This window comes from Diadema setosum, chromosome 5 (assembly GCF_964275005.1).
Source record: "Diadema setosum chromosome 5, eeDiaSeto1, whole genome shotgun sequence".
NCBI classification, from domain to species: domain Eukaryota; kingdom Metazoa; phylum Echinodermata; class Echinoidea; order Diadematoida; family Diadematidae; genus Diadema; species Diadema setosum.
This window is the reverse complement of record NC_092689.1, coordinates 1,660,502-1,684,926: the sequence shown is the minus strand read 5'-3', so window position 1 is coordinate 1,684,926 and position 24,425 is coordinate 1,660,502. Positions and strand designations below refer to the sequence as shown.

At 38.2% G+C, this 24,425-nt stretch overlaps 1 protein-coding gene across 1 annotated transcript; it reads left to right on the top strand.

Annotated features, from left to right (window-relative positions):
• Window positions 1-8,277: 8,277 nt before the first annotated feature.
• LOC140228984 (steroid 17-alpha-hydroxylase/17,20 lyase-like) lies at window positions 8,278-22,540 on the top strand. The gene is made up of 10 exons (XM_072309243.1): window positions 8,278-8,315; window positions 9,284-9,502; window positions 10,626-10,799; window positions 15,232-15,325; window positions 16,499-16,657; window positions 18,029-18,237; window positions 19,295-19,420; window positions 20,226-20,465; window positions 21,465-21,563; window positions 22,287-22,540. The coding sequence occupies exons 2-10, from the start codon at window positions 9,334-9,336 to the stop codon at window positions 22,538-22,540; spliced, it is 1,524 nt and encodes a 507-aa protein (XP_072165344.1). The 5' UTR covers window positions 8,278-8,315; window positions 9,284-9,333.
• Window positions 22,541-24,425: the final 1,885 nt, after the last annotated feature.

The window sequence follows — 24,425 nt, the reverse complement described above, 5'->3', positions numbered from 1 at the left end:
TCACTGCTCTTTCTTCTTCCAAACAACGATCCGGTTAAGGACTACATACACATGGTGTCACCGCAAATCTTTCTTCCTAATTAACTTCACCATGCAAACCTTCAAACAACACACACTACGCCATGTCATACGCGAGCCCCAAAAGTGCATTCGTGTGAACACGGTTTGATGGCGTAGTGTTGCGTATAAATGGCGCACAATTGCGTAGTGTTGCGTAGACTTGCGTAAAATCTGCGTATCGGTGCTCTACGCGGAGGGTACGCGAAAAAATTAAACATGTTTAATTTTTTTCGTACATCTCGCGTACCTATTTTGCGTCCCTCGGCGTACTGTTACGTTGAGTTGCGTACTCACAGCATACAGATGCGTAATGTTGCGTAGTGACTACGCAACAGTACGCAACTCTACGCAACTACGTAAAGCCCGGTGTGAAACCCCCTTTAAGAGATAGGTGAGGTAAATGGTAAAGACATGGGGAGGTGCGATTACAGAATGCGCAAAAAAGATGATGAAAGTAAAACGAATACAAGTTGTATTACTCGAATGGGCATGTTGGGCAGTAATCTGATATATCTGTTCATAAAGAATATTCTATTTGAAGATACACGTCAGTTTTTTTTTTCAATAAAACATAAATTAAAAAAAAAAGATACACGTCAGTTTAATTTGTCGGAATTATGTGGAAAAGTAATAAAACCGGCTTTCCTGGAGGGTACAATTTTACATTGAAAACACTTTCACATGTACAGTTCTGATGTACACTTTTGCACATATTTCTGTTCAGAATTTACTTTTGTTTTATAAGATTTCATTTGATAAATAAACAAGCAAAATAGAGCCAACATTATGTTAACGTTCAAAATGAATCTTCAGATTGCTTAGCAAGACGGCGGTATGGAACATTGATCATCAAAGGCACAAGGGCACTTGTGGAATTCTTTTGTACATCAAATAGAAAGCTGAAAACCATTTGAATAATTACAGCTAGTTGGAACTCCACCTCTTTAGCCTCCTAGGTTATGCGTACGATGTGATTGGACACTACCATGGGAATCATGTATTCTGCGTTATTTTTTCGCAGACCCTTTTCATCATGGACTCAACTTCATTTGAAAAAAAAATACAGTACTTTCGATGAATGATTATAGAATACGAAAGAAAAAGTTTTCCGATATCAAAAAATGCGTGTACATAATACGAGCACGAGGGTATGTAATATTGCATCAAGTGTCGAGCAACACCATAATTATGAGGTCTTTGTTTGAGACTAGTTGGGGGCGCAATACTAGTATTGCACCGTCAATGACCGTGGCAAGATCGAACCCCAAATGCACATTATAAGAAGCAAAGTTCCACCATTTTTGCAAATCGTGTAGTTTGCACCCATTCCCGCGACTTCGAAACCTTCTAGCTCCCTTATTGAACCGTTTTTCTTAGTGTGTAGGGAAATGATTGTTTCCATATCTTTCTTGAGGAGGATTCAACGCATTGGGATAGAGACGATATTCTCGTAAAGCCAAAGATTGGCCGTTTACGCCACAAGGCATGCAATTGATCAACGTCTTCAAAAATAATTTTACCCAGATTATCCACTGCGTCATCGTTGAGACGAGTTAGTGACCTGAATGATTCGCTTCATTATACTTAGTTTTATGTTCCGTGCTGTTTTCTCCTTTAAAAAAAAAAAGATACAAACATGACAGTATTAGTTAAATGTCACGATATTCCTGTTAGTTTTGTGTTCAATATTGTTTCCTGCTCAGAATAGTTACAGAAGTGACAGTACTGGTTTGATGATGTCACGATGATGAACTGATGCGCAGAATCGACCAACGAATCTGGGAATGTGACATCTGATCGCTGAGGGAACATGTTGAGCAATCGTTAGGCTTGCTCAAACACAGAAAGAACGTTTAGTTATGATATCATACAGACTTGCAGCTGAGATTGTAGTCGTTGTAGTCGTTCTGAGGTATCTTACGCAGACCTGCATGTGCAGGTATACATATTAGTTTTATTATATGTGGGGAAAAAGTATTGCCTTTCCTCTTTGCCACGATTCAGTATCCACGAATCACGTACTCATTTCTCGAAACGGAAGAGAACAGGCTGATTGTCAGTCACGTAACCTTCATTACACCTTAAGAACGCACTCTATACATCTATCCTCCCTATCCAATGCACCCGCTCCCTTTAATACAGCTGTAGTGACTTTTAGTTTCATAGTGCTCTAAATGCAAAATTCAGAGAGTTGCCTATTGTAACACCTATCAGTATTTGTGATGCTATGACCTAGATTTTGAAATTGGCTATTATGACGCATGCAGCTGGCGCTTAAAACAATTACCGCATGTGTGTACGCCGTATTAGGACAATTACCCCCTACGGACAATACAACCCCTCGGCCAAACACTGGTTAGTGATAGAATTAGGTTCAGGACCTTGAAGAGGCAATATTATTTACGTGAATTCAAACATATCAAATGCACTACGGCTGGAAGCAAGACAAAGTTACAAAACAAGCGCTTACCTGAGTAAATGAATAAATGAATATAAAAACAGAATAAAATCATATGTCTTGCCCATTGGAAAAGACACATTTAAGCTGTTATCAAAGAATTTTCTATTTACTGCTCCTCATTTTTTTTTTTTTTGGTTTTTTTGTATGTCGTGCATATTTGTTTTACCAACATTCAATTCTCTCGCAATTATTTTGCATTGTTTTGTTTTTATTGTGACGTACATGCCGAAATAATTTGTAAATGCAACCTGTACTTTAGAGGAAAACGATAATGGGGTAGTTAACTCCAAGTGCTCAAATGGCACGAACATGTTTATCTCATGTTTTCATCTAATTCACGCGATTATAAGAACTGCTTTAAGATAAAAATGTACTCTTTAGATTAGACGCCTTGATATGGAAAAATCAATACTTCTGACACAAAATGAACGGGATGTACTGCGTCGTTATGGTCAGTTCACCATCCATTAAAACTGCACCGGTGCATATAGGCAAGATGACGGCCTGTGCCCACAAGGACGATGCTGACCGTAGGAGCGGTCATTGCTCTGGTGTTCAGTGTCGATCGTCTGGCGAGTCCAGACGGGAGAAAGATTACAGCATTGATGTGTAAAAGAGTTTGCATTATTGGTTGGTTGAGCTGACCCACAAGGTTAAATACGATGCAGATTATCGAAACGTTATGACAGTAATCAGGACACTTGATTGCTCGTCGGAATGGCTATTTAGGAAAATCCATTTGTCAGCTATTATAGTCCACTAGAAAGAAATTTCGCCAGGGAATAAAACGTGGCAAGGTGTCAGAGAAAGCCAGATTGTAAACATCAGGCATGCATAATGAAGAACGATTATTAAGTTATGAACGGCGGAAGGTTATCTTTTCCCTATTGTTTTGTAATTATGGCATAATTTGGATGGATAGTGATTGACTTTATTGCTGTTCGAGGTCAAATCCTAATCACCGCCCGCATTCCTTGATGACACTTTCAGTAGGGAAAGGAGGATGCTACATTCCCCGTGATTTGAGGACACAAAAAAGACACAACTAACAAGGGACAACTGATAAGACCTATGATTGGATGTTAAACGTGTTATGATAATAATGTTGTCGCATTTCCGCTTGTTGTGGTTTACGTGCAATTTACGGATGGCATAATGATATGAGAGGTGTTCCAGTGAATGCTTCTCATCTCTCTGTCGGATCGCATAAAGGGCACGAAAGATTTCTCACACAATACAAAGAAAAAGAGATGAAGATGAAACGTCGATTATGTCTACTTACATTGTTTTTGTTTTAGCGTGTGTTGCATTTTAGCAATTTAGTGTAATTCATGCTCAATCGTATTTTTAATGTATTCAATTGACGTTCAGACTGTTTCCTCATCATCCATCACACGAAATGATAATGAAAGTGTGGGTATATGACCATGATCCTTGAAATCTTTCAGTGACTAACAGTGACTAAGATATCGTTATCGATATTTATCCCTCAAGTATTATCTCCTTCTTTTTTCGAGATTGTATTGAAAGTCCGTGTACCGCTTTTGGTAAAAATTATTTTGGTCGTTCCTTTTGTCGAATAAGGCTGTGATTCAGTTGTGGAGTTTGAATAAGATTGTGTTGCGAATGATGATGATAATAATGAGTTCATTTGGAGAAGACGTTAACTGGGTGATTAAAGATATTGTTTACCATTGGGAGGAGTGATTTTAAAATGTTCGAGTTTTTATGCATATACACTTTGTATGTGTATATCAGTTGTATCACAAAAATCCTACCATATAGAAATTTCGCAATAAAGCCTGAAATATAAGGAGATATCACTATTTTTTCTTGATAAACCATAACTGTAAACGGTTTAGTCTAGAAAGAATTTCTATTGTAACTATTGTTCACATTAACTGTTTTAACAATACTTAACACTGGTGATAATGAGAAAATTGTTTGCACTGGTAGTTCCTATTCGTAACTCACATTTTAGATCTTTGAAGCACAAAAGCTGAGTTTTTGTTTTATCTGCAAATGGTAAACAATGCCATTTAATGTTGATTTTAGAAATATGTAAAGCCATTGATATTCTTGACTTTAATTTCCTGCGCTCTAAATGCAACTGCTCCATTCTAGTACATTGTAATGTTTAAATTGCGTGTGTTCAACACATTTCAATGCAAATTACTTTGTTGTGGCATTGATAGTCACCGTGTACGGTACATCATTTCACCATTTTTTTTTTCATGTTCATCTGTATTTCGTAATTTCTAGTGTATAAAATACTTATTTTCTTTCAAACAGGGATAAATATGTGGAGAGTTTATATCTACTTTTTATACCAATTATGCATCATCTAATGTTGCTTTGATCTTTTTGTCACTTTGGGCGGTTTTCCTCTTTCTTCCGGAATGGTGGATGGGCTCGTATTACTGTCTCTAGGTGTGTTTGTGTTGTTTTACTTTGTGGTGGTATTGTGTGTGCTGCAATTCAGTGAATCGTAAGCAAGTCAATGCAACTCAATACACATACATTATTGTGTCGGGTACATTCTGTCGGGTAAATGTATAGAAACCTTAATTATGCCATATAATGCAATTCCCGAATGGATTGAGGTAGGAGGTCGGGTTAAAATGTGTGCGCTCATGAATGTAAGTGTAATCGTGTCTTTCCGGTTGCTTTGATGATGTGGCATGTATAGTTGGTCGTCGCAAGTTTGATGCGCTGATTCACTATACCAAATCCTACGGTTGACTATCACTATTAGGACGTGAGCAGGTGAAATGATATTATGTTCGTCGAATTCCTCTTGTTGTAAATGAAATGATAAATGTTCAGTGCCTCTGTGATTCAATACGTTTTCAAAGCAGATGTTACATGTTTCACCTTAAGAAGGACTATCGTTTGTGGGTTTTTTTCAAATATCATTGATTTTTTTTTCATTTCTTGATATTGATATAATTTTCGTGTGTTCCTTTTTTATGTTATCCGCAGAGTTATTAGTACAAAGTGCATTATTTTGTAGGGCAAGCTATCGCGTTCTGAGCCACTTGAACCCTAGCCTGTCTGTGTTTGTCATTTTGTTGATTGATGAGTATGATAACCTGAATACACTTTTGGTGTAACGCGTACACGGTGGTGTATAAATTTACGAGGCTAGATTATGTTTGATAGAATGCCCATCAAGACACATTTGACTGAGAAAGTGTCAACTGCGAACATTTTGCAGAATTGTAACCTGAGGTAATGGTGTATTGTCAATAAGTATAAGTAAAATACCTGTAGTCTAACACGGTGTGTGGTGAGGGCGTGTCTTCTGAGAAAGTTGGTAATCATGGTAATAAAAATCAGAATGATTTCAAGTATCCATTGTGACGTAGTCCAGACTTGTCTACTCTGTAAACGTAAAACCAACAGAGTCAAACAGATGAATGGTGAAGATTTTTAATTTACCAGTTACATAATTTCAATTTCAATTCAATTCCAATATATTTCATACTTCTCGTATTTATCAATGTTATATCAAAAGTAATAGCACAAATTCTTGTACCTTGTCAATAATATACAAAACAAACAAAATACAATTTACAATGTACATGCATGGTATACACAGTAGTTATAAGAACTGCTCGGTTTGGTTATACAAAGAGAAGTATGACGGGACCTACATGAAAGCAAGCTGGTTTGCTGTAATTCCCGAGTTATCATTGTTTGTAAAAGAGAAACAGAGAACGAATAAAACTCAAGACCAGATGATAATTATTATTATATATACCAAGTAAGGAAAACGGGAAGTGATTTTATGATTAAAAAAAGAAATCAAAAGAAATAACAGAATACATATTGACGATAAAATCCAAGTTAGGTCAGATATATTATATAAATCTGAAAGGTTATCATAAATATACATATACATATATATATATATATATATATATATATATATATATATATATATATATATATATATATATGAAGAGTTTGTTTGCAAAAACCGATAAGTCCATATTTGCCAAATGGAGATATTTGCGATTAAAGGTCAAGAAAAATGAAGACAATAAGAAAATTTTTGCTTCTTTTGACCATAACTTCAAAAATATACCTTTATATGTAGTGACCAATATATCATTTAAAAGGTATTATTTTATACTTTATGACAGAGGCCGTACTTCAAAATCTTCAAAAATGGACTTATCGGTTTTTGCAAACAAACTCTTCATATATATATATATATATATATATACACACACACAGAGGAGAGATGTTGTACTAGTATGTGTTGTGTATTACTAGTAGTAGAAGAGAACAATATCTGTATGTATGTATGTATGCATGTATATATGCATGTGTGGTTGTATTCAGCTGTCGTTATCTCAATATGGCAGATGTAGACTAGGATGAAAAAAAGGATGCTACCTGCGTTTATGTGACTATTAGTTACTACAAGATAGAGCAAAGGTGAGAAATTATAAGAAGACCACATGAAGTCAGTCTATTAGAACGCCATGATACAGACTGAACGTTTTAAAAGGCTTATCTGACTCTGCAACTAAAGGTAACACAGAGTTGTTTGGAAGTATACGTCTGCGCATTGACCGTATCTTAAATCAAATCAGGCGATCTCCCTTGCAAATAATGATATTATTTCAATCGTTCCGCAGGGAAACTGATGAAGAATTGATGTGCGGTTTCCTAGCAACAGTCAGGAGGCATTATTGTGATGAAACTGAGAAAAACACTCAATGTCTTTTCACAGAGGACCGTAATTGAAATAGGGAATATCCGGACCTTGAAACTTACCCTTGAAGACGTGCTGGAGACCTGTTAAACTAATTCACGGTTAGCAATACGAACACGAGGCGAACTCTTCTATCAGTGAACTCTGTAAGCAATTTGCCAGGCAATATTGAGAGAGATTCTGGTTTCTCTGGTTTCCAAATTGAGAGTGAAAAGTATCGCCGGCCGTCCATTGTGTAGGCATAATGACGAAGTCATCTGTAGTTCATACGTGTTTGATTGTTTATAATCACTTCTGTTGTATCGTATCTTTTACAAGTTCTTGATAATTTAATATTCTAAAGTTCTCAATGCCATTTCCAAGGGCTTACCAGAAAAAAAAAACAACAACAACAAGAACAAATATCACCCCACAACATGTCGATACATGCGAACGTGGCGAAAGGAATGCATACTTTTCTGGTGTATTCATTATGTCTGCTATCCAATGAAAAAAGAAAAGTTTACCTTTTGCAGTCATTGCCAGGGATTTATAACTGAATAACTGAAATAACTGAATAACCGATGACAGATTCTGAATCATCTTTCAGACAGCAAAGATTGGAAGCTGTTGTTGCACTACGTGCAGCGTGCAATTCATCAGATCATTTTATCAAATGCACACCGAGTCTATTTCAATGATACTAGAACTATACAAATTCGAGTAGTACTATCATGACTATTTAGGGTCGCACTAGCAACACGTGATGTCAAACCTTCGTGCAATTGCAATGTCCCCAATTGACAGGAGGTTGCATGCCCTTTTTAGGAGATTGTCAGAGTCACAACGTTTGACTGATAAGAATATCTTGTCATCGCTTGTGGCAGCATACACACACGCAAACACACACCCAACAAAAGAAGTATGGCACTTAGGAATACATCAAATATTTGAATTTGAATTGCAAGATCTCTGCGTCACGTACGAAACCTCTATAAGACAATATTATTTCGCCCCCTGAAGGCAAGCGCAAACAGGCTTCCGTCGTGTGACAGCGTTTGTGACTCTTGATCGGGCAACGGACGTTGGGTAAGGTCTCACTCACTGTTTAAGTCTATCTGCTGTAGCCTTCTTTTTTCCAAGATTATGATGCCTGTATTTTTTCTTTCTTGTAGCTTGCCTCATCACTCATCGGATTTACTGTGAGATCATGTAATAAAATAATATTTAGTTCTATCTATCTATCTATCTATCTATCTATCTATCTATCTATCTATCTATCTATCTATATACAACTGCCATTCGTTTTGAAAGAAACGATGGACCTGGATTTTGTATTAAATTATGTTCTACTCACACTGTCTTGAACATAAATAATATAGTCATGTTTAATGGTGGGCATTGTGGTAAAGTGGTATATATGACTCTTGCCTTGTAGAGAGTTCGAGTTCTATTGTCCTTGACAAGATGTCTTAACAGTTTACACCATGTCCATTTCGACCAATGCAGGTGAAAAAGTTGGTACCTGGAATAGCTGTGGGGTAGTAATAATGACAGTGTCCTTTCTAAGAATATAGCGCTAAGACTGAAAAGGCTACCATGGCTTAATAAAACCATATCACTAGTTATATTAAACACTATTAAGTATAACCAGACTATTGATTAACATTGATCAATATTATTATCACTGTGTATCCGACAAAATTAGGGCGTTTGATAATCAAGGAAGTGTTCTCTTTTTAATAGCTAAGAGTGCTATTGGGGAAGAAGCTGCCTAGTCAATACCAATATTAGTTATCTCATCAAAAATATATCTTCCAATGTATGAAGACAAAATATAAGAGCCTCCTTTTCTATGTCTATTGCAATGCATTTTTGTTCTATCGAACAGACACATCTTGAGGACGATAATAATCATCTCTTGTAAGCACCAAGGAAGATTATCAGAGATGATCAATTAGAGCCCAGAGGCACCCTACCTTGTCAGCAACATCGATCATTTTATGATCTAGGATTCTGTCTGTCAGCTTGTGATTTCCATGTCTTTTTGCCAACAGTTTGTGGTACAGCTTCTCATCGCCTATAACAGCCGCGTCAAAGCCTCGTCATGTTGGACGCAGTCGGAGCCGTGGAGACCACTTTTGGTCAGGTCAACAGTGTGATGGTCACCGCTGTCCTTGGGGTGATCGTCACCGTGCTCGCCCTCCGTACCATCGTCAGACCAAAGGGCTTTCCCCCCGGTCCTAGAGGGCTGCCTGTTGTCGGATCCATTTATGGTATGGCGCTGAAAGTAATCGATGAAATTCCTTCCAATTTTTGCTATATGCTAAATGAGAGCCAGAGCGCATGTGTGAATAAAAAAAAAAAAAAATGGCGCTATTACAACAATCAAAAGAGAAATTATTAGATGAATGATATGTACCGTTACATGCTGCATGTGCAGAACATATTTTGCTGTAATAGCCGAGTTGTAAGATAAGCGTCGCAAATCTGAAAGCTGTGGACTTGGGGCAATAAAGACCGAGTCTTCATTTAGCTTTTCTTTTTTTTTTTCTTTTTTTTTTTTTTTTGGTGTTCCCTTACAATGTCAGATGTATTCAACACTTTTTTTTTCAAGGAAAACCAAGCAGAGGAATTCTCGATGAGACAAGATATACACGCAAATTATTCTGTTATAAATATTACCTTTACTCTTCTATTCATGTTTGAATTAAGACGTTAACAATTGAAGTTTGCCGTGATCGTTGTAGTTATTGTTGTTGTTTACAGTTCAAATTGTGTGCTAGCCAACAGTCTTCTGAGTGGTTTCATTTTTTCAACATCACATCTGTTTTGCCGTCATCATGGTTACACTTTCTTTTAGTTTCATAATGGGTTTGATTGGATACCGGATAGTTCTTTAAAGAGGTATAGCACGATAAAATGATTGTCATGTCACGTGACTTGTGCAGTAAGTTTTAAATAATCACTTGAAATCTTGCGCTGAAACTTGTGTAATTCTGATTTCCTGATAACATATTCTGTGTATCCTCACATGAATATTGCATCTAGCATGAAATGTTAAAGTTCGAATCTCTCCCCCTCCTCTCTCTCCCGTTAGGACAATCTCTCCCTATCTATATATTTCTGTTGGAGTATACCTTTCTCTATCTAATCGTTTTGTTTACACTCGTCTATGTCCTCATTCCATCACTTATCAGTACTATCACAATAAAATATTTTATCATCTTTTTAGATCTCCTTTTAAGAGGAACATAGTCGCTTAAACCGAGTCCGCTGTTGTAAATCAATAAATAACATTATCAAAATAAATGTAACAGAATAACATTACAACAAAAGAACAGAAGACAACAGATGACACTAAATTTTCGTTTTTTAATTTTTAAAACTCCTCGACAGATATGACAGACCGTCCGGACATCATCTTTGATAAGTGGGCCAAGAAGTACGGGGACGTCTTCGGCTTCAAGGCAGGCGAGCGCTGGATGGTGGTCCTAAATCGCAAAGACGCCATCAAAGAGGCCATCTTGAAGCAGGGAGCGGAGTTTGCTAACAGACCTTGGTTCTACTCCGGTACGCTGAACTTGGCCCATTGTACTATATCTGTCATAATATTTATTTATCATCTGTACCTATCGGGTTCGAGAGATGTGTGCACGCACTTCCAAATTTCAAGGTTACAAAAAGGCCAGCGAAAAGCAATAGTAAGATACTATCTTTATACATGGAACGTGTGTGTGTGTGTGTGTGTGTGTGTGTGTGTGTGTGTGTGTGTGTGTGTGTGTGTGTGTGTGTGTGTGTGTGTGTGTGTGTGTGTGTGTGTGTGTGTGTGTGTGTGTTTGAGTGTGAATTTTGTTAATATGGAATGATGTTCTTTTTTTTTCCAGTGAGCATCCAGCAGTGCTCAAATATTTGACTTGCGACCTGTTGTTCGATAAGTGCCATAGAAAACCAGGTGAAAGGGCAGACGTGGTTCTCTCCCTGCGTGCTTTGTTGTTTTGATAACTCAAAGTCGATTTCATTTCTTCTGTTATCTTTTTTTTTCCAAGTTTGCCATCTCAATAGGCTACTTTCACGGCAGCGCAAAACAAAACAAAAAGGTGAAGTAAAGTTTTAAAAAAAAGGAACACAACAAAGAGACGGCATGCAGAAAATTTGTGCGAAAATGTACCGATTGCCTACATCATTATTCTTACACAAAGCTCGCTCGTTCAACCATGAAGGACAGCTCCTTATTTGAACTCGCTACCTTCTCCAATTTCAATTTGTTTGATGTTTTTCTGTTTTTGTTTTGTTTGTTTTCTTTTCTTTCTTTTGGGGGTTACAAAAGTATATGTACATGGTAGAATCAATTGGATGCGTGGCAATAGATCGCATTGGTTTACGATTTATTCACGAATTCATGTCAGCTTTTAAGATCTAGTGCTTCAACTAAGTGCGAAGGGACTGGTTTTGGTTGAGCCTGTATACCTTCATTTAAGTGTGTCACCACGTCCAACCTAAAGTAAGATTAGCATCATAGGTAATGCAGTTGCTGATAGTGGTGGAAGAACTCTCTGTCGGCCACCCCTCCCCCTTCTCATTCCACAACGCAGTGAATGTCATGATTAGTCACTTCTTTGCCTTTTTTCTACTGTTTACAGCTGTTTGCTGATTCAGAGCAGACAGAAATCAGAGATCACTTTTGTTCTTATCTAAATTCACCAATGCAATTCTTGTGAATTCATAGCCTAATGGAAATATTATGACTGATAAATTACGAATTTTGCTGTCAGGAAGTGCTGTATTTGAGCGATTTTAGATCAAGCATCTTTAAGGAAAAATCATATTGTCAAGATGCAAGGGGCTGAACTTTGTTTTACTGTCCGCCCATCTTTTCAATGATTTTACCCTTATTCGAGGATGCTGAATCCGACAATCCGACTCTGGTGGCTATTTTAAAAGCGATTTTACGTTTTTGGTTTGTTTTGTTTTTTGCAGAAGTGTCAGTAGCTGTTTTTTGGTTTTTTGTGTTTGTTTTTATTAGAACAAATTGAGATCAATTACAACATTTACAACAATCATTACATGATTACAAATCACAGCAAAACAAAAAGGTTACACAAAATAGAAAGGTACATCAGCAAAAATATAATACTCTTAATTAACATCATCCATCTCCCTGCCCCCCCCCCCCCAAAAAAAAGCAAAGTGATGACTTTATATAAGTTTAATCAAAACAAACTTAAGTGATTTAGTAAATATTATAAAATTTACAACAACAAAAATCATAATAAAAATGCAATAGTTTTCTTAGCAAATAAATGATAACATTGATGGACAACAGATCATGGTCATATAAAGCAATATACATGTATAAGATTTTCAATTACTACATCAAATAAAGTGAATTACAATTACTAAGCTTGGGTTGTATGACAAAATATGAAATATGTCCACAATCAAGTATTGCTAAGATAAACACATAGAGTGCAGTATCATAACAAAAAAAAGAAACACTAAATCTCAGCAAATTATCTTATTTGAACATAAAATAAAACAATTATGTTCTAATGTTCTTATGATGTGTTGACTATATAAAAAAAATCATATATCAAATCGCCACTTTTTGAAATGTGCAGGTAACTTATTTCTTTTCTTGGCTATTGAATGTTCTAGCTCCTGTTGTTTTTTCACAAATGCTTTAAACAAAGCATAATTTGGCAGATTATTCTTAAATTTACAGATGTGTCAGTAGCTGTTAATTTCTACCTTTTCTTTACGACTGAAAGCATCTTATGAGATATATCTCTTTTGCTATCTTAATGCGGATTATCATTGTGGCGGACATTTTGGACAAATTTGCTCAACTGAAATATAAATAACGATACAAAATATTGGTTTCACTATGTGTTCGTATGAAAACATACTAATGAGACATAAAGGTACATTTTGGGGTTATCTTGGTGTACAATGATATTGTAACGGGCATAATGGATACTGTTTGGCTGACTTGAAGAAAAAAAAAATCAGTTTTGTTCGACTGAAACATTTTGAATATAATAGGGCCTCTCAAAATCCTCAGAGATCAAAGGTCGTATCAAAGGTTGAGTCATCTAGGTTCCCATGCCGCAGTTCTCAAGGAATGTATTAATGATGAATGATGATTGTGCGGTATTTGAGTGCATGAGGGATGAGATACTGCGAGTATGTTGGGGATGCGGATGTTTTGCTGTTGGGCTTGTTCGAGGGTGTGGTGGTGGTGGTGGGGGTGGGTGTGGCCGCGGGTGCGTGGCGGTCTCTTGCTGCACTTCCACTCATGGCGACGACCAGGGAGAATTCCGCCCGACCATCCGGGGGTTGCATCTCTTTTATTGACTCTGGTTGTTCTGCATGAATGATTTCCGAGTAGCCTAGTCTTTTCTTGCCAGCCACTTTCTCTAAATCCAGAGACAGTGTCCAACAGCCTCAGTAGCCTAGTCTTCCATGCCAGTCACTTTCTTTAAAATCCAGAGAGGACAGCAGCCAAAACAGCACAACCACAATACTATTATGTCAGGTGATGTGAAAAGACTGTGTGTGAAAACCAAACCCTTTATTGTCCGGAGTAATTTCCAACTAGATACCTACACAATGAGGAATCAACCCCCTCGCAACCACAATCCCAGGGCTTCGGCGATTCTGTATACAAGTTGTGAATAATGATGGCAGTTTCAATACACTTGTTGGTAGACCTAAGCTGTTGCTAAAAAGGGACTTGGACACCCGTATAGTACCAGGTATCATTCCAGTATGGTAGGGAATTGAAGTTCAAAAGACTTAAGCGGACAATGGATAATGCGAGCCTGACTTTTTATACGGATTGCGTAAGACTACCGAGGCTTTCTGCCCGTATTTTATCCGCTCTGCATTTAAGACAAGACAAGCAAAGGAGCAGATTGCATGAATACAAGCGTCGCTACGCCCCATCCATAAACTATAAAAGACGCACAAAGCAAGGCTCAATTTGTCTTTCTCCTTAATCTATCACTTGATCACTATTAACAAGATGAACTCACAAAAAACAAACAAACAAACATCAGACAGATGATGAAACACTGTCAGGCCCAAAATCTATTTCGGCCACCCAGACAAAATAATAGTCAAAAGATGTGAAACAAAATCTGTAACGATAAGATTCTGCGAGCACTTACATACACAATCCACACTAGGGTATATAAAATCCCAACGTTGTGAACAGGGGTGATACGTTTTATACAGCGGAAAGTGTAATGGATCGCAAGGACAATGGCATCTGACAGATCGCCATTTGAAGTAGCTGTTAACACAATTAAGCATCATCAGTTATCCCAGCGCAAAGGAAACAATCGCGAGTGACAAATGAGTATTTCTACTCATTTTGGAATATGAACAGATTCTGGGTCAAGGGTATGTCATATTGTTTGAACGCATACATTTATTTTTCATAAAGCATCATCTATAATGCCTCTACGATTTTTATTGACCTTGGCTAGAAGTGATACATTCCCTTTCATTATCTTTGATGATAAGCTATTTCGTAGTTCGACTTTCCACATGGGCAGAAAAAAAAAACAAGGTTATTTTGCCATAACAGGCATGCATGTTTAAATTCATTGAGATAAGCATCTGTGAAGTAATGATTATTCATGTAATCCTTAATGGTGATTGCCAGCACCTCCATTTGACAGCAGCAAAGTGTTCATGAAAGCCTCGTATTTGGCGACAATAATAGAAATAGTTTGTTACTTCATATCAATGCATATGAAATGGTGCTTCCCAGATTGTTGATTGAGAGTCTTCTCTGGTCATACTGTCTATGCAAATTCATTCTTAGTTTAAACATGAATTCCACAATTATTATGTTACGTCGGGCTACCCTATGCGCTATGTCTCTTTGAAACGAATGAAGTGCCTAACCAACTGCGCAAAGGGAAAGATCTTTTTTTTCGAAATGTGGTCATAAGCTAATTGCGAAATGGTGTTCTGTTTCCGATCTCAACCCTAGTCGAGATATTCAGCGAGGGATTCAAGGACATCGTGTTCGGATTCTACTCGGACACGTGGAAGCTTCATCGTAAGCTTGCGCACACAGCTCTGAGGTGAGACAGCAATTTGATGAACTTTCTTCCAGATTTCCTTTTTAATTCTTAAATGTGAAAATCTAAGCTTCTTCATCCAGAGTTTCATTAACATGGGGCGTCCAATTATTCCGACGGGTATGGTAGCTAGTAAACCGTAATCCGCTTAGCTCCCGTCCACAATCCCCTTAGAGAAATCAATCGTAAAACACCCAGCGTGAATTTGGTGATGACAAGTTTTGAAACAGCCTTTCTTACCATTTTCACCAAACTCTATACTTGACCAGTGTTATCACCTTGCCTGTAAGCGCCATAATAACAAACGTTTTGCTTTTCTCTTAAGTATTTGGCATAAATTTGAGAAAGCATAATTGGACAGGAACGTGACACTTGTGCGTGAGGAGGCAGTCGGGAGTATCGGATAAGGAGAAGGCATCGAAAAATACGACTTATATGTAACATCATTATATTTACCATCCAACATAACACTTCGTTTGCAGCGAAACCCCAGAGGGAGAAAGGGGATCATGGAGGGCTAGAGGGGGTGCAGGAAAGTCATTTTGTAGTGAAAAATGCAAATACTGACCTAAATGTGTGCGGTGAACATTAGTCCCTATACCTTCTGGAAAGGTAAGGTCAAGTGCTCATTCGATGTTCTAGAACTGTTCAGATTTATGGCATTCCTTTGATGTTTACTTTATAATCGTTCCGCTACAGTGACATTGTAAATATTGTAGCGCTCTCATCTAAAAGGGGATTGGATTAAATGACAATGCTAAAAAAAAAATAATAATAATAAAAAATCAAAAAAATCACCCCTTCTGAAAGGATCGTACGATTTCTACTCAAAATTTTCTTCGTGTTTATTAGTCTATCGACAGTCATTTAAACCATATAGCTGCTTTAGAGAAACTCCCTTTCAAAGTGTTCCCCCTCGCTCAGATTTTTTTTTTTTTTTTTGGGGGGGGGGTTGACAGATCATCCCCCGCAAAAAACAAAAAAAAAATGCTCAAGCTGTCTCTGTTCTGTTACTCTATTTTTTGCCTCTATTCACACAAACTAATTTTCAGGGTAGATTCCTCCTTTAAATCAACCCCCCCCCCCCCTGTAATAATCAATCAGCGACTCTGTAGTCCGGTTAATAGCTATAGTCTTCCTTCCTGCTGTTTTCTACCACATTTTCTACGAGTACAGACAGTTTGCCACAGGGAAACGACTGGACGGTCTGCTCCACAGTGTCTTCCCGAAGTTCGAGAGGGCGCTAGAGGAGAACAACGGCCGCCCCGTGGACCCCAAGCTCATGATCACCCTCCTGCTGTACAACATGCTCTCCACCATGTGCTTCGGAAAAGTGTGAGTGATACCATGGATATACTTTTGTAGCCCCGTGATGATAAAGTGATCATAAAGTTACGTAATGCGGACACATACCGTAGAGTTACTGTGGTAGCCAGTTGCGGAGTCCGCATCGTTTCACAAAATTTCCGTCACTTTGAAGACATATAGCAAAAATGTTTTATTTTTGAGCCCAAACAAGACTGCTATCAAAATGTTTGCTAAAGTTTTGGCTTTCCAACGATGTAATTGGTGTTACCGTCCAATTTGTAGAAGGGTAAGGATCCAGCAAAGTCTGACGGCTTACAAAATGCAGAAAAAAAAAGAAAGCCAGTTTTCTTTCACTTATAAATTGTTTTCTGTTCAATGTTATTTTTTGAAAAATACATATATCTGAAAGGTACTTCTAGAAGACACCAGCAATTTGATCTCGCGAAGCATGTTGCCTTCTCTCATAATCTCGTGCAGCGAAATCTGCACGCGAGATTTCGCGAGACGAAAAATAAAAATGTTCACGTTTTGCACAGCGCGAGCGAGCGCTGCCGGTAGACTGCCCTTTCGGTGCCAATTAAAGTTAAATGTGCACAAATTTCATCCACATACCAATGGCCAGGAAATAAACGTGGCTCACAAAGTGTTAACTGCTCTTTCCCTTTTGTGGTTTCATTTGCCTCTGTCTTGTAGGTTTCGAGAGGACCTCCTATGCATCTTTGTATTCTTTGAAAGTTCTATCCGTCTACACTATTGGCTGGCGCATTGTCTCGTATGAAAATCGTACGACTGACTCTTCATCATTTCTCAAGTGATAGATAATTATGTTAATGGCTGGGACGAAAAAAAATAGAGCAAAAAGGTAGCAAAACGATAAATGGACAAACAAACCAGTAAATCGCACGTCATAATCAATATAAAAAGTGACTTGTCAATTTACACTTACTATTGTGATGAAAAGTGGTAGGTATGCAGCTGTTATCGGAAAGATTTTAATAACGTCCTCCCCCCCCCCCCCAGCAAACTTGTTACATTATAAAAAGAATATAAAAATTAACCTATCTGGGGCCGTTGCATAAAAGTTACCATTATGGCAACTTTGCTATCCAATGGTAACTACCATGGCAACAATACTCAACAGCCAATCAAAATCAAGAATTTCATGGAAGTTACCATTGTATGGCAAAGTTACCATAATAGTAACTTTTATGCAACGGGCCAATGGCGTCATAAAGAAGAGCGCATTAACTTATAGGATAATAATGATACCATAAGACAAAATATTCGTCTAATAGGAAACAGCCATCTCCGACCAGAGTGCACTGCCTCCTCCCACCCCCACCCCCCCCCCCTCCAGTAGAGTATTTGTTGTGATGTTACGGTTGTAAACTTTGACAGGTATGAATTCAAAGACCCCCGCCTGGAGAAGTGGCGAGAGGTGATAGAACGGGCGACGGATCAGATCGGGTATGGGCTGGCCGCAGATTTCTTTGCCTTCGCCCGCTACGTTCCCACCGCCGGGCCTCGCCTGCTCCGGGAGTCCAGCGAGGAGATTCTCAGTATTATACGACCTGAGGTTGAGAACCACAAGAAAACTTTCAATCCAGGTTTGTCCATTCTAAATATTAGGCACCACATCCGTAGTATCTATTCATTTTGTTTGTTGAATGTGTGTGTATTTGTTTGTTTGTTTGTTTGTTTCAATATTTTTTAAACCAAACCGTTGCCTTCCTACCGCTTAACCAACGTGTAAGGGATGGTGCAGTATTGGTGGAGATGAGAATTGGCCTTTTAACTTTTTGCAAGATACCAAGAAAACACTCGTGATATAGTACAGAGCATACCATTCTAAGAGGAATTCAAAGTTTATTTGATGAAAGTCGCGTTTTAAATGACTGAAACATCCAAAAACAAAGTAAAATAAAGTGATCGTAAAAAAGTGTTGGTCCTACACTTTATTAGAGTCGCTCTGTTTTGGATATCTCAGCCATTTCAAAACCAATTTTCATAAAATAAACGTTGAATTCCTCATGGAATTGCATTCTCTTTCATTTTTCATAAGATGTTTCTCATTATCTCACCAAACAAGGTTAGAAACCTGAAATTAGGTCTCAACCACAACTATACGATCCTTTTAATTCACAATATTGTATCGAGTCTAGTAGCGAGTCTTGTTGTAATCTTAGTGAATGACTGATTGTTAGATTGAGTAATTGATTCGTTTACTCGTCGACCGAATCAAATTTAGAGACAGTTTCGTTTCCCACGTGCGTATTTTGGATGGGGTCGTATGATGGACGAACAAAAATAGCAAAATACTGCCTAAACAAGGGAACGAAGAATAAATTGTAATCTGTATATGTAACATGCTTAATCGCATTTGAATGTTTAGACGTTTTCTGCAGATTCCTAATGTTTCCCTTTTGAGATGTCATTTTCACTTACAAAGGACACTACCTGTTCACTCCGCCACGCGGACATATACACAATGTAAGGCACAGCTTCAGTTAGCTAATAGTTATATTTCGGAGACTGCAATCAAGGTTTAAATATCATAAGCGAGACTACATTATACGCAAGGATATTAGATTACGTCCGTTTGTGCAGATGATTAAGATTCGTCAATGCGTATAAACATTTGTTTGTTTGTTTGTTTGCTTTCAGACAAGGTGAACGACCTCATTGACCTTCTCCTGGCTGCCAAGAAGGAGGCCGAGGATGAAAACAGCCCCGATGTCGACAAGCTCACCGACACACACTTGGTCCACACCGTGTTAGACATGTTTTCAGGTACAAACTGATCACGTCTATAATTGATTGTCTTGTGTTTGTCCTGACTCTTCATTATTCTATCGATCTCTTGGAATCGCCAAGATACCACTCATAAACAAAAACATTTTTTTGTGTATTCTGTCCTACCGGGTCATTAACTATTGTAATCCATGGATATCTGCAAAAGACGTTAAAGGCATTTTTTTTTTGTATGTGTGCATATGTGTATGTGTGTGTAGTTAGCTTTACATAAACGAGAGAGAATTATATACAGAGAGAGCGGGTAAGGGAGATGGAGGAGCGGAGGGGGCCGAGATCGAGGTGGGAGTCTGGCGACATCACTCGCTAACATCCAGAATGCACACGTCAATGTATGACCGTGGAGATATAGTATCTCCATGGCATACTTATGTCGTCAGAAAGACCCGAGAAAGGATCTTTTTGCTCTGTTTTTGCTCGTTTTGTGTGTTAGAAGTAAAGCTGACCACTCACATAGGGCATCTAGATGTCACTCTGAAAAAAAAAAAGTTTTCGGAGAGTGATAAAAACGTTCTATTTCCTCCTCCCCTTTTCCTCCGCTTCATCCTCCCTTTCCATTAGCAACCCTTATACAGTGTTATAGTGTTATAAAAGAAAAATAATGCAATTCTCCCTTTCCATCCCAGTAAGAGCAGTAAACTTTTAAGATTTTAGCTAGCATCTTTCCAAGTCCATTAGGATCTAAATATACTTCTAAAATGTGAGTCGGGATTAATCGCCGACATCTGTTTAATCACATTGCTCCTCCTTATCCGCCCCCTCCCCCCTTTTCTCCATCGCACAGCTGGAATCAACACCTCAACTGAGACTCTCTACTGGGCCATGGCCATAATGGCCGAACACCCGGACATCCAGACCAAGGTGCGTCAGGAGATTGACGATGTCATCGGGCGCGACCACCTGCCGGAGATCGGCGACCGCGGAAGCCTTCCGTACGCCGAGGCGACGCTTTACGAGATCATGCGATACAGTTCGCTGCTCCCCATTGCTCTACCTCACTCTACAATGAAGGACGCTACTCTCCGTAAGTTGTAGACATTCAACACTTACCCATCGTATTCTGTCATTATAGGGCTCACATCTGAAAATATAATAGAACATCCCTGACTGCGTCACAAAATTGTACCAAAAATATTAAAATAAATGAAGAAAAGAATTACTTAAAAGTCAGAAATTTAGTTTGGCAAAAAAACAAACAAACAAACCACAACCCTGAATAGCTGCACATATTGAGTATAAATTCCTCTACAAACTGCGTTTTGGTTGGAAGATGAAAGCTTTTCTCCTGGAATTTGAAGTGACTATTATGTGATTGGGTGCATGTACAGAATATACGTGACTTTTTGAGTAAACAGAACTCGTAGTCTGGCTTTGCGAACCCTTGGACAGAGTTGAGCTGGAGAACCCCCTTGAAATTTGATGGCTGAAAGGGTATATCTCACTTTTTTAGATTACCAAAGATGAAACACCTCATTTCTCCCAGCTATTTCACAGAATTTTTTAATGTTGAATGTTAACACGCCTCTTTACTGGGAAATATATACCCGTGTGAGCCCTATACACCGAGCGCTTTATACTCGTAAACATTGAAACTCTACCTTTCGGAACGCAGAAACGTGGTAGACCACCGAACACTTACACTGTTGACTGTGTGGTGTATATCAAATTCAGTGAGCCAAAAAAGAAGACTAAACAGATACAAAAGTCTTAAAATGTATATGTGACGTGTTATCAAGGAAGTGAAATATATTTTCCTACAGGTAGATGAATGAATTCTTTTTGATAGATCCATTTCATTCATCAGACGTTCCAGCGAAAAATTGTTATAAAAAGACTAGAGAGAGGTGTCGGCCGACTCGTCATTCATTATGACGCTTTACGTTGAGGGCGCCCATTGGACTTGACATTGATACTTTCCCCTCACAGTCTCGTATAGATAAGCGCTATCTCTATTCGGACGGACATCGTGGCGTGTATAGTCTTATTTTTGCCCATTCTCTTTCCTTGCTCTTGATTACAACAGATGGCTACAGAATCCCTAAGGATACCATCGTCTTCATCAACACCTACTCCATGCATTACGACCCTAAGGAGTGGGACGATCCTGAGTCCTTTAAACCTGGTATGATCAACAGGATGTCGAATTTTTTGTGCGATGGTGATAACTCAGTTAAATTCTTTAATACCGTTATTATTGATATTGGGGTATATGAAGATAGCTTCAAATTTGCCGTTTATATGATAATCATTATCATTGTCATAACAAAAGCATCGCCACTACTTTTACTGCTACAATAGTGGACTACAGTTTCATATAATTCCAAATTTGACTTGTATCAAAACGATAAAACCAAACAGAATTCTAAAGCGTTGTTGTTGTTGTTTTTTTCTTCAAAATAGGACCCGAGCTTAGAAGGTTGCGGAAAATAATGAAAACACATAACAGCGACATCAGTTAGCAGTGTCAGCGGCGACCTCATTATGCAAATTAGATAAGGTGGTGATGTCATGACTTGATAATTCCACCAATGACCTACACAATTATTCCTCACTAAATTTCTAACCAATGGCTTTAACCCGTTGATGCCGAGTCCCGAGTGTATACTTGAGCAGGTGTCTATGGGAAAGGCTTGTTGCAAAATCAACCCGTAACTCGAGTGTCAAGAGTCAGGCTTTACCAGGAACTCTCTATAGTACCTGAAATTTGATCAACTGGTCGCCATATACTTTCATTCAAATATTTTCAAAGACCTTGCAAGACAAAATACTTGTATCATTTTGTTTTGGTTAGAAGGTCCGAAAGAAAGCGTGGGATGAACTAATATTGCGATTGTTATTTCCACAGAGCACTTCCTAGATAACAGCGGGATGGTACGACAGCATCCTCCCAGCTTCCTCCCGTTTGGTGCCGGGAGGCGTAGCTGCCTTGGTGAGGCGGTTGCTAAGGCCGATCTCTTCATCATCTTTACATGGCTCATGCAGAAGTACACCTTCAGCAAGGTGCCCGGCAAGGAACGTGACAACCTGCTGAAGGTTACAGCCGCCCCGACTGCCCGCTTCCTTTCCGAATATCAGATCGTTATCAAGAAGCGTGATTAGACATCCCCAAGGGGAAACATGGGGGGGGGGAAACCACGATGTTACCCCATAATCCGAATTATGATAGCCGTTCTTATACCTCTCTCCCCCACCCTTCCACCCCACCCCCTCACTTAATAATTTCACTTGTCGGTGACTTTGGTATCAGCTTAATGTTCGCTAAATTTCAGTTGACTTCGCTACTGGGACTGACTGTACGATATACAAAACGCCCCCTAATTCACATCTCCCTCTTTTTTTCGAATGTTTTACAGTCACCTTAAACAAAAACAGTGATTGCATTCAAAATTTCAATGTGATTCGAAAGAACTGTTAATCGATGCTTACCACCCAATACATTAGCTCTATCTCACAATATTACATACTCTTCGGAGGAGGATCATGTATTGACACCACCTTGTGTTGTACTTCTGAGGGCTACATCTTTAAAGCCACAGCAATTTAGGATCAGATTTTATCACCAATCAACAAGAACAGTTATATTTAGTTGGTTATGATTCACAGGTAGACGAAACAAGACGGCAAATGAAGATAAAAACTTATAGGACAATCACAAGATAATTTTAGTCCATTTTGGTATTCTAATATTTGAGAAGCATTTCACCCACAAAACCATTTCACAAAGTTCATTGCAAAAACAAAAATAAAAAACAAAAAGATACAATGGATCCACGTTCAATGCAATAGGTGACTATTGATGCTGTTATCGTCTGATATCACAAGATGGTCCAGTTGAATAATTAATGATTCTTTCAACAGTTCCTGGTACTTCAATATTTAATGTCATCTCTGCGGAACTGTATGGTAGAAATTTGATGCATTGCACCTAGTTCTTGCATTATTGTGACAGCTCAGTTGACGTACACATACATACATTATGCGCACACGCTTTTTCACGGTACAACTCATGTAAGTTACAGTATATACACCTACACATCGTATAAGCCGCCTATTACAGATCATATCCGCACATAGCAATCACACACAACAGACATATCACATATACATATGGATTTTTTTAGGTATATGTACATATAACTTTTTTTTTTCATTGTTAAATCCCCCATCCTATTTGATATATATCTGTCATTCTTCTTTTTTTGTCTATAAGATGTACACATAATTAAAATGAATGTTCATCTTTATAATCACAAAGGCTGCTATTAATGAGTGTACCACTCCCATATCATCTCTTATATCCAAGACATTCAACCCTTTTCCTACATGAAAATAAAAGAAGATAGAGCAAACCAAACAAGCGAAATTTTATTAGACATGTTAGAATAAAATAAATAACCAGATTTGAAGTTTCCTCAGGTAATACCAACAGAGACTATTTGAAAGACAGTAATGGCACGAAGAACAAAGAATACGTTATCAACAAAATTGATTGTTTCCCAGTGTCTTTATGGTAATGTGGTAATATACTCTTCAATGTGTACGTGGAGTTATAATATGATATATAATACATCAAATATATCTATATGTTTATAATGTTATGTGTAGTCTTCGTGTTAGTCAAATGATATTATCAATAGTAGAACAGCAGGGCCCGTTGCATAAAAGTTACAGTTATGGTAACTTTGCCATCCAATGGTAACTACCATGGAATTCTTGATTTTGATTGGCTGTTGAGTAGTGTTGCCATGGCAGTTACCACTGGATGGCAAAGTTACCATAGCAACGGGCCCTGAAATGGGCATGTATCATGCTGTCAATACCAAAATCACTTGACAAAGGGCACAGTGCCCGAAAATTTGTGTTCTTCAAATAAATTGATGGTATTAACTGCATGATACATACTAATTCTTGAGTTCTGTTATGTAATATTATTATATACATTGAGAAGAGGTAGGAGCTACACTGGTGTACACATGATTGCGAC

Bases quoted from the DNA above. Each gene is read 5' to 3' on its own strand.
- LOC140228984 (XM_072309243.1), top strand. From the start codon at position 9,334: ATGTTGGACGCAGTCGGAGCCGTGGAGACCACTTTTGGTCAGGTCAAC. The intron at 19,421-20,225 runs GTACAAACTGAT...TCCATCGCACAG, and splicing joins CGTGTTAGACATGTTTTCAG to CTGGAATCAACACCTCAACT. The intron at 20,466-21,464 runs GTAAGTTGTAGA...TGATTACAACAG, and splicing joins AATGAAGGACGCTACTCTCC to ATGGCTACAGAATCCCTAAG.